The following is a 12,078-nucleotide window of genomic DNA, read 5'->3' as shown; positions in this document are numbered from 1 at the left end:
TGAACATGTGTAATATATTCTGTACAATGTACATATGTGTGGCATGTGCTGTACACTGAACATGTGTAATATATTCTGTGCAATGTACATATGTGTGACATGTGCTGTACACTGAACATGTGTAATATATTCTGTACAATGTTCATATGTGTGACATGTACTGCACAGTGTACATAATTGTGATATATACTACTTACTAAGAAATCTGATAGGTCCGACATCATTTCAAAGCCTAGCTGGATTTTATACCAGCATTGTAAGTGTATGTCTATGGCATGCTTTTTAAGTGTATGACTAAGATTTGTGTCTATAATAGGCTTTCTTACTTTGTCTAGAATATGCTTATTAAATGTATATCTAGGATATGCTTTGTAAGTGTGATCTGCTATCCTTATTAAGTATTATTGTATTGGAACTGCATGCTCTTTATATCTTTAAATGTTTTACAAACCAGCTGATGTCCATGTCTGTCACAAACATTGGAAATCTCATGGAAAATGTTGCAACTACAATGTAAATTTCTTCAGCATTTTCCATAGACAGTTTCCTGTTCAATTTGATAAATTTTAATTTTGCCAAAATAGGAGGTTTGAAATAATTCTAAATTTGAATTTGCCAAAATCAATATTGTGATCATGACTTAATATACTTACAATAATGAATTTTGAACCTTATTTAAATTGTAAAGCTGATGTGTTTGAACATACAAAATCAATGTTGCAAAGATCTGATATGGTGGCAGGTAGCATTCTTGATTGAACTTTTTGTATTGTCTCCTAATCAAGTTTCTATTGTTGATTAACCTGTTAACAAGTGACAACCTCACAACATTATTACTCACTGTCAAAGTAATAAACATTTCACAAGTTACTTAAAAGTATGTTAGGATTTCACAACGAATCCCAAACACTCGATATCAAAATATCTTGGAACTTTTTGTTTTGAATTCTACTCTGTTCTTTGTTTTGATTTTCTACTTTATTACATTTTTATTAGTATAAGTATAATTTTTCTATTGTAACAAGTATATGTTTTGTCTGAATAGTTTCAATCAACATAATACTAAGTTACATATATACTAACTCTTAAAAGCACCTGTTTGTTTCAGTATTTTCTATATAAACATTTCATTTCATTTTTTTTTTTTAATGTCAAGTCTGTCAATTTTTCATGTGAAGAAATGTGTGTGTATTAAAAGGGGCCTAAACATGGAACATTCTGCTGTTTACATGTTAAGTTTGCTTCCTATTAGTGTATGCCAGAAGTCTAATCTAAAACATCAGGGTTTTCCCATGCTATAAATAGATCAATATAAATATGCTATTTGTAGTGTACTTTCACTATCATTTGTATCACATCCTAGGAGCCACACTGATAAGTTTGCCTGGTTTGCAACAACTTAAAACATTTTGTATCTAGTACATTTAAAAAAGAAAAGAAAAAAAAGAAAAAAAACACCCCACTATATTATAGGGATTCAAAAGGATTAAAATCTGAGGAAAAGAAATACAAAAATATTTAGAAATTTTCAGATAATTTTCAAAAACCATATTAAGAAATAGAGTTGATGCCTTTTTCAGTTTACCAGGCTTTAAAAACCGGGAAAGATTGAAATAGTAACTTCAGTCTTTTTTTGTATACATATATGTGTTATTTATGTTAAAAAGACCAAGTCATGTTCTATTAAGATTAACTTGTACTATATAATTACACAACAACTCACCTTTGAGGCATCTTCTTGTACATTCTGCTCCTGAATTGTCAATATCGGGGATTGTCATCATTGGGAATTCATCTATGACATTTTGTAGTATGTTTTACAAAAATGAGTACTCAGTTTGATAAATAATGTAAATTTGATTGTGCCAGATGTTAAGGAAACAACCAGTGGAATGAAACGTTATTTACCAATAATACAGGGTATTATTCACTTGTCAGATAAGTTGTTTTATTTATCCTTTTTGAAATGTGTTTCTTTGTTTGTTGATATAAGAATGTGTTGTATGGAATATTCATTTCAAATGGCATGAAATAATTGAGCACATGATTTCGTGTTTGAGAAATACCTGTAATCAGAATTGCACAGTACAGATTCACTGAAGTACTTACCCCAGTAACTTGAGAGCATTCTTGACATTTATATATATTTTTCTATCTTGTATCTCCTGAATGTTACAGACTTATTATAAATGAAATTTATTCATCGTTCATGGGAAAGAATATTTGTAAAAATGGTGTATGAATAATTCTGCTTTTGATCTTATATTTGATTAAATACAGCTGTTATTAATACAAGTGAATACTGAGAACTGAGAAAATTCTTGAAGTTATGAAAGTTTGTGAAATTGGGCTTTGGTGTTTTTTTCATCAAACTTTTTGCCACTGTAGAGTGATTTAATCACTGATGCATGTCCTTTATTCTAGAAATGTACTATTCTAGTCAAATGTTAGTAGTTATTGCCATGTTTGTCTAAAGTATATATGTCGACAGCATTTGTTCTTAGTTAAGTAGTTTCACTTCTCATGTTTACATTTGCATATATGTATATACATGTATTCAGCTACAGGTACTAAAAAAGCAATGATAAATAACTGTCTGTAAATACCTGTACTATGTAACATGGAAATTTCGCTGTAATTATATTGATGATTACAGCAGAACATCAGATATTGGTACATATACAGTAGATATGTGTAAACCTTATCTGACTAATACTTACAAGTACCAGTCATCTGTGAAATAAGCATCAACACAATAGTTATGATGGAAAGTGAAAATAATTTTGCACATCTTAATCAGTATTTAATTTGTTATAAGTGACCAGAAGTATACCCTACATACACACACTTGGATTTGGTTTTACCTGTAAATAAAGTGTTGGTCCAAAAGATTTAATGGCATGGTTGCTAATTTCTTATTGTTCATAGTTTAGCCTTTGTATAAAAGACACTAGCACCAAACTGACATTACCTAGGCAAGTGTTATTTAAATATTGTTCTTTTCTTTCCAATGCTGTAGATCAATTAACGTAATGGATGGATGCATGGACCAATCAGATGACATTTGTTTGATATCAAATGGATCTTGAAAGTAAATATTTAACTTGCATGGACCAATCAAATGACATTTGTTTGATATCACATGGATCTTGAAAAGTAAATATTTGACTTGCATGGACCAATCAAATAGCATTTGGTTGATATCACATGGATCTTGATAGCAAATATGTCACTTGTATGGACCAATCGAATAGTTTACAAATCAGATTGATTCCAATGATATCTGTGAAGATGACAGATTTAGGTAGGTTGTATAATAAATGCAGTCCTCTGAGAGATAACAGGTGCTTTGATAATTTTGCTGTTGGATGGTAACTCTGTTTAATGATGTATATATCTATTGTAGTTGTACTACGCACTAGACCTCGTACTTAAAGGCATACTGGCTCATTCTGTGTCCATGTGTTGGTATTTTCCGTTTGTAGATCCGCTGGATAATTAAGGTGCTGGTACAACTTTTGTGGAAGCTTTCCACAAAACATGAAAATAAACTAAATGATGATATTTTAATACCATGTGTTATATTTTTCTGTTATATTTTAATGTTATGATGTTGAAAAACAAGGTATACTGATTCAAATTAGATGATGACACCAAGTTATATATCCTCATTGGTTGAACCGGGTACCATAAACACATGGTGGTTGGTGATATGCAATATTGACTCGATTTTACGATTTAAAAAAAGGTAGGTCAATGGTCTCTTTATAATGTCACTTCATTTGTAATGTCACAATGATGTCTACCAAATGTAGTACTTATCTCTTGATTTGCATACATGGCATCTTGTTTTTAAATTCAGCATCATCTCATACCTAAAATGTAATACAGTGTATAACATTTATTTTAATGAATATGTGGGTATATGGATTAAAAAGTGATATGGACTTCAGCTTGGCTAATATCTCTGTCTCCGGTCCATATAACTACATTTTCACCTCTACATAATCCTTAATTGATTAATAACAAATACCCTTTTCAGCATAAATGAACAATTTGATAGTGAAAAATTCAAAATATATTTTGTAGACAAGATATGAATGAACAGGAATCTCGATAAAAAACAACCTTAATTTTCATTATCTTGATTTCCCCAAATTTTAAAATTACATCAACATAAAACTTGGGCTTGGTGTATATTACCTGAGGATAGATGTAAATTTCCTGAGGCTTGGTGAAATTTATCTGAGCATAGGTGTATATTACATAAGGCTAGGTGTATATTACCTGAGGCTTGGTGTACATTATCTAAGGATAGATGTAAGTTTCATAAGGCTAGGTGTATATAACCCGAGGCTTGGTGTACATTATCTGAGGATATGTGTATATTGCCTGAGTCTAAGTGTACATTATCTAAGGATAGATGTAAATTGCATAAGGCTAGGTGTATATTACCCGAGGCTTGGTGTATATTGTACATTATTTGAGGATATCTGTAAAATTGCCCGAGTCTAGGTGTACATTACCTGAGGATTGGTGTATAGTATCTAAGGATAGATGTAAATTGCATAAGGCTAGGTGTATATTATCTGATGATAGGTGTATTTTACCAGAGGCTGAGTGTATACTATCTGAGGCTTGGTGTATATATATTACATAAGGATAGGTGTATATTATCTGAGGCTTGGTGTTTTATAACTATATTATATATCTGAGACTTGGTGTATATCTGAGGCTTGGTGTATATTTCCCAAGGCTCAGTGTCCCACGACCAGACTTCACTATTTTGGATGATTTTTTTGCTAGTGATATTGTTTTTTGAGTCCATACAATAATACCATATTTTTTTTCTGGGCTGAAATCGAGTTTACCTAATGTGTCATTGATTTAATAATTATTACTGGCCATATCTTCCTTATAGTTTTAGTTTATATGAATATATATATACAGGAAAACAAGATATGTAAACATAATTGTTTATATCAAAATACTGTAAACACACAGGGTATGTAATATTATCCTTACCTCTGTGTATAGCTCATTTGTAATAGTTAATGAGGATGATGATGCTACAGGTTCCCTTGAGAGTCAGTAGTACAGACAGTAACGGTAACCTTGCTTTTTATACGCCCGTCACATTTGGTATGGGTTGTCCGTCCGGCGTGAACTTTTGTTTGTCCAGCAATCTCCTCCTACATTTTTTTACCGATCTCTTTGAAACTTGGTATACATTATAATCATGATATGAAGTTGTGTCTCCCTTAAAAGAATTTTGATTCGACAATAATTGCAAAAGTTCTTGCCATTTGTTCATTTCAGTATTTGATTTTTTGTCCGGAGATTTCCCCCCTACATTTTTATAGCATATGTCATGCAGCTAACCATTCTTAGAATGATGCAGATCTTATTTCAATGTAAGAAAATATATAACACTATACGGCATTCGACGGTACTCTCAAAGTTGTTTTGGTGTGTGATTGGTTTTCATCATTTTTGCTTAGATGAACAAAAGCAACAAAAAAAACATTTGGTTCGCCTATCTTAATATGGCTTCCTATGTCGCCTTAATGGTGCTTTCCGGCGTGGGAGGATATTACAATGTCATATTGGGCATGGACCTGGGTCAGTCATATGCAGTAGGTTGGAATGCAGTCGCGATGAAAACGGAGAAAATTTTGAGAGAAAGACAAAAGAGAAGATAATTTAACTGTTAGAATAACAAATTCTCACACTTGTGTCCAATCACTTTGAAGTATTGAATTGAACCTGTCTTGTTATTAATATATTTTTCAAACTAATTGATGATATAATTGATTCAATTGTACCACGGAATTAGATTGCTGGGCAAGTCCGTGATTGAACATAGGATAAATCGAATGGAAGAGGAAGATAGCTTAATTAATGCAACATTTCCGCTTTATTATGAGATAGAAGCAATTATTCGACTAAGTGTTTAATTTGCGTTCCACACATCACACTATAATGAAACTCTAACATCGGACATCAAGATAATAAAAATTGTAAGAGTCCCACTCTTCTCTATGTTTATTATATCCGTTACAGACGGGACCAGTCTACTTCAGATGAAATTCACATTATAAGTGGTCATTTTTGGCTTATCTGTTGTAGTTCTGTTTTTCTCCGCCAGGTAGCGCTTCAGACGCAGATAGTCTTGATCATTCAAACTGTTGTCCTCTCCGCCGAACACAAACGTCTTGATGACCAAGACTGATCTTCATAAGGCGCTAAGATACAAGTGACTCCATAGCAACGAACAAACTCTAAGAGATCGCGAGCTTTCTACCTCTCGGCATTATGACCATGGATTTAGGAACCTTGATGCTAAACAAGTCTGTTTTACAGAGTGAAAATTTAGGAAACAAGTTTTACGAAAGCAGAAAGTATTCATTGCCCGGATATTACGGTTGTTATGGTTCAAGGTGGACGGAAAACAGAGCATTCATGGTGAGAAGTGATATTTTTACATGTTTAGTAGACTATGAATCTAACCTAACGCCAAAGCCTACTGTAACCTATCTACTTACTTCAAAGTTGCCGAGGGACAAACCAGGTGTAATATACACGATAACACGATAGATTCACATATTATATAGTATTATAGACTTATTTGGGGTGGGTTGGGTATTGATAAATGGAACTAGCCTAACGTTAAGCGTTTTCTCCAGAAACTGAGAAATGCGGGAATTGTGAGGTGTAACTTTCCTCTCCCACACAAAATATTCCATTTTTATTTATTTATTTATTTATTTGTAGCCGTTATTTGTATTAACCGAGTACTATTTTGCTGATAGTATGTCTATTATAGCGCTTCCAATGCCCCCTCCACCCCCTCCCCCGGACCATCTCTACCCAAAACCCAGCCATCACTATCTACCATAACAAATGGAAGACTGTTATTATAAGTACGATAGAATACTACATTAGACCGTCTTAATTGTTGGAATTCGTTTGTCGTTCCAGCCACCTCGACACCATGTCGTTGATGACCTCCTCAATTCATACAGCACCTATTCAAAGAGTGAAATGGAACTTTACGTAGAGTATGAAGGTGGTCTGTATAACGTGTGTCAACCAAACAACAGACAGACCAGTAGCGATGTCGAGTGGAGATGTCTGGCGAACCAGGGGGATGAAATTTATCAACAACTCATGAGGGAGACCCACAAACAAGCCTGTCTCTCAAACATTGGTATAGGAAAAGAAACGCCTACCATGCCCAGGTTCATTCAACAAAACATCTATAGACAGGTATGTTTTAGGATGTAACATGTTTTTTTAAAGACTGTCAATGTTCAAAAGTCCAATGGGCGACTCTCTGTTTCAGAAAAGCATGTCTTTTAGATAGTGGCTGCAGCTGATTTTCGGTAATATTTCATAAATAAAACTTAAAGTGTAAACTATTTAGACTAGTTATTTTCCTTTTATATTACAGGATACACTCTAAACTTCCATTTGTTCCCAGGTTCCGCATTGGTTATTTTTTTGAAGTTATATGTCTACATGTGTACATGATCGTTTAATATTTGTTAGACATTTGGAAAGTTCAGCTACTAAAATGAAACTGGGTGGTCGGGTGGTGCAATAGATAGCGCACTTGCCTTTCACCAAGGCGACCGGGGTTCGATTCCCCGATCGGATGTGAAAAGAATGTGAAGAGGTTTAGGGTCACTTGCGCGACCATGTGGGTTTTCTCCGGGTACTCCAGTTTCCTCCCACACTAAGATCCCCGCGCGCTTACATTCAGGCCAACAAAAGTGATTAATTTAAGTTGAAATAACTTGTTTCATAATTGTTGTCAAACAAATAAAGTTTATATTTATAAAATCAAACGAATCACAAAACGGTGTAGCAAGTTTCGATTGGAATGTTATATACCAGCTCAGTTGTTAATATCGCTGTCATAAACCACTTATGTTTATAATTGAATGGTGTCCGTTATGTTTCAGATGAAACCAAGGACTTCGTCAGTTACTACACAAGCTAAGGTATCAATGGCAGAGTTTCAGACTCAGACTCACTGGACAGGAATGAACTCTAAAGATATGGCTACACAGGCAGTACAAGACACCATAGACAGCGGTGTTCAGGCCAAACCCGGTACGGCTGAGTTTGGAACGCAGGCCAAACCTAGTGCAGCTGATTTTGGAACACAGGCCAAACCTAGTGCAGCTGATTTTGGAACACAGGCCAAGCCTAGTGCAACTGACTTTGGAACACAGGCCAAGCCAAATGTAACTGAATTTGGACTGCAGGCAAAGCCCAGAGTAGCTGATATTGGTACTACTGAGATTAGACCCATAACAGTGGAATCAAGCACGCAAGCAGTTAAAATGTGCACCGATACTGGAATACAAATGACCCCTACTGACCAACAAACACCAGACCACGATAGACAATATAACACAATTAAGGTATGTAAGAGAAAAATATATTTGTACCTTAAAATCACAACTTATATTCTGATCAATTTAATGTAGATAAATACGTGCCACATTCGTGAATGAATCGTTTACAAGTGGAATTCAGTTTTGTTTTTCAATTCTTGAAAATAAGTACAAAAACTTTATGGAGTTGTATGAGGAAATTCGAGTGATTTTAATTTATCTTCTGGATTAACTTCCATTACAGATGGACTCCCGTAAAGCAGAGTCATTTGTAGTAAATGTGGATGGTGTTGCGCTGACACTCAGCAAGGAAGATTCTTCCATCATCCAAGCACTGGTGAAAATGGCTGCAGCAAATAAATCCAAAAACAGGTGAACAGTTTAAAATAGGATTGTTTACTCTTTCGTTGAGTCTATTCCCTCACAAAATCAACATTAAGACGACAGTTTCCCTGTCAGACTTTTAAAAATATTCTTATTTCAAGAATGTAAAACGTCTTATATAGCTTATTTTACTTCAACAATTTTTAAAAGGACATAAGTGTTGTAAACAGTGAAGTGTGGTAATATTATATGACATTTGGGTTTTATATAGCTGGATTTCAACCCCCAAGTAAGGACTTGAAACCTGGATGTTAACTTTGAAATACGTGCAACATAAATACGTAACATTTACTTTAAGGCAAAGTTATTGTATCGTACTGAAAGTATCGAACAGTGTAGGTTGTATCGCGATAACCGCGATACATATCGTATCTTGAGGTAGGAATATCGTTACAACAGTGAAAGTCTGATTACTTATGTTTACAAATTCTTTCTTTTCTTTCAAGATGTAGTAATGAAGTCCACAATGGGATACAGGGGGCTGCAGCAGCAAGTCCTTCAAAAGCACTTTGCAATTATGCTCAGGAAAAACAAGTGAAGAAATCGCATGGAGATATACCCAAGTCAGTATAATGTAAAATAAAGGATTTTGATAAAATATTTTAATTGACCTGGCCCAATGGGTTAAGTGAGCTTTATTATGAAGCGCCATAGGGACTAAATAATCTGATGTTATATAAAGGGAGGAGATATATGCGCCTGGGAGATGGATACTTTTAAAGCATGGTTGAAGAGATTTTGATATTTTTCGGGCATGTGGCTAATATGGATGTAAATGGCTTGCTCGAGAACACAATTAAATTCCGTAATCTGCACCCAAGACCTAATAGAAAATATGCCGGTGTACCACCAATAGTACTACATGTATGCGGCCCGAATAAAATTTCTTGTACGTATGTACGTATTTATAGGTAATGCATATATATATTAGATTATTAGTGTGAAAACTCCTATTTTGTAGATACTACGATAACATACCATATGAAGGCCACCTGGATAAATATTTCTCCAAAACCTCACCTTTTAGTCAGTATGGATATTATGCTGCAGGGGACATCCCAGCCACCCTGGACAATATCAAGATCCCCATTATTTATACTCAAGATATCACTTATGCAAAGGGAGAGAATAATAGTGTACTTCTCGGTAGAGGCAGCTTTGGATGTGTGTATTTCGCTAAACATCGCATGCATAACATGGACTTTTGCGTAAAAGAGTTCGAAGACGACAGTACAACTTTGTATGATATCCACCATGAGGCTCAGGTATTGCTTTACCTACAGTCGACAATGTTTGTGCCAAAATGCCTTGGGTTAACGGAATCTTCTTTTGTGGCCAGTGACCTGTCCCTCGTGCAGGAATGTTACGCAAAGGGCTATACTTTGAAGAACTTGCTGAAGGATCGACCCCCATCGTTTATCAAAAGGAAGTGGATTGCCGTTTGTTATCAGCTGTTTTGGGGACTGAAAATGATCCACGAGAAGCAAGTCTTGTTGAATGACATTAAAACGGATAACGTTTTAGTAGACTACAGATCGGATGACATAACAAATAATGTGCGGTATGTGATTATTTACAGTCGTATTAGATGAACATAAATGTAAATTATCATGGTGAAATATAACTTTTTAAACAGAATATCACATTAATGTCTATCTGTTTGATATCATTACCTGCTAAATGAAAAGAGAGAGCGAGACACTGCCTTGGAAACTTGTAATATTACTGTCCATGTATTTATTTCAAATTTTTAGCTTGATAAGAATACTGAATTACTTACTATAATTATATACATTAAACTTGCCAACAAAAATTCCAAACTTCAATAGAACATATAAATGATACATTAACGATATGGATAGCTGTATTATCGTATATTATTTTACCCTTTAAGATTCATTGACATGGGGCTTGCCACATTCAGAAAGGGTCATCGTTTCTCAGCTCATCCAACCTACATGGACAATCGTGAGAACTACGCCCCGGAGGTAAGACAAGGCCTCTTTTCCACCCCGGCTTCTGACCTCTATTCTGTAGGATACATGATGGACAAGATCTCCGAGAAAGTCGGTATCATCGAGATAGATTCCCTCGCTCAAATGTGCATAGAGGATGATCCAAATGACAGGCCGAACTGTACTTTTGTTCTGGAGAAACTAGAGGATATCATGGAGAATGTGTAAATTCGAACGTTATCGCACGTACGAGTAGAGATCATGGAGGATCAATGAAAGAAAATTACAAAATTATTATAAAGAAGTCATTTTAAAACATATCCCATGTACTGGATTGCACTACAGTATCATTACATTGTATATATATATATTAAATCTAGCTTATACATTTTAAGTTATTCACATTTACATACTAGTAATTGAAATGAATTGTATATCATTTACCTGATAAAGATGTGGGTTTTTTTAAATTGTCAATCCAACTCTTCAATGAAAAGGACAAAAACTTTACGAGAGATTTGTACACATATTTTTATTAAAATATTACGTTTTTGTATCCAGAGTCACACCTCGTTTTCGATGTTGTCCTAATGAGGGTAACATTTACCAGAATTTGAATTTAAATGGCAAATTATTTAACATTTACATCTTTAACATCTTGCTGTTATACAATACCATCTGTGATAGACATTTTCTCGTAAATACAGATTTTCTTTGTATATACATATTTTTAGAATTTTTATCATTCACTTGTTAAGTTTGATAAAATCTGGATGAATTTTGTATTTACATTAATACCTTTATGTATGCAAATTTTCTATAATATTTTTGGCCCTCAATGAATTTGGTAATGCAGTGATAAAGACCATATGTGTAGAAGAACCATGCTACTAGTATTGGATCACTAGCTGTGTCACTAGCAGAGGTAACAAACGAAGTGAGGGGATCTATATAGAGGTTTAACTATTTCGTGTGCATTTCCACATGATACTGAATTGTTTTTGTATGTATACAAGGTACCATCATTTTTAATATATATATATTTTCAATACATGTTATCATTAGCTGAACCGAATTCTAGTGAGATAACTCCCCCCCCCCCCCAAAAAAAAAGAGGCAGTACTGTTATTTGATCTGTTACTTTTGTTCTCGAATTCCGCTGTATCATTTTTTAAGTAAAGCTGCTTTATTTACCACTTAAACAGTATCAGATTGAAATTACTTTAATTGTTCGATCTGTTTATTCATTTTTTTTTGTACAAACTGCATATCTTTTGGCAGTATCTTACAATCTTGGTGCTAAAGTTGTTCAATTGCTGCATTTGTTGTTACTG

General features: G+C 34.2%; 1 protein-coding gene across 1 annotated transcript; it reads left to right on the top strand.

Moving 5' to 3' along the window:
- The first annotated feature begins 6,261 nt into the window (after positions 1-6,261).
- LOC110445130 lies at positions 6,262-11,843 on the top strand. The gene is made up of 7 exons (XM_021489551.1): positions 6,262-6,465; positions 6,982-7,269; positions 7,968-8,432; positions 8,650-8,777; positions 9,236-9,352; positions 9,751-10,350; positions 10,684-11,843. Exons 1-7 carry the CDS (start codon positions 6,316-6,318, stop codon positions 10,970-10,972), a joined length of 2,037 nt encoding a protein of 678 aa, XP_021345226.1. The 5' UTR covers positions 6,262-6,315; the 3' UTR covers positions 10,973-11,843.
- Positions 11,844-12,078: the final 235 nt, after the last annotated feature.

The sequence above is a fragment of the Mizuhopecten yessoensis genome, unplaced genomic scaffold (genome assembly GCF_002113885.1).
Source record: "Mizuhopecten yessoensis strain PY_sf001 unplaced genomic scaffold, ASM211388v2 scaffold2091, whole genome shotgun sequence".
NCBI lineage: Eukaryota > Metazoa > Mollusca > Bivalvia > Pectinida > Pectinidae > Mizuhopecten > Mizuhopecten yessoensis.
Note: the sequence above shows the minus strand (reverse complement) of the source record. Positions and strands in the feature narration are given on the sequence as shown.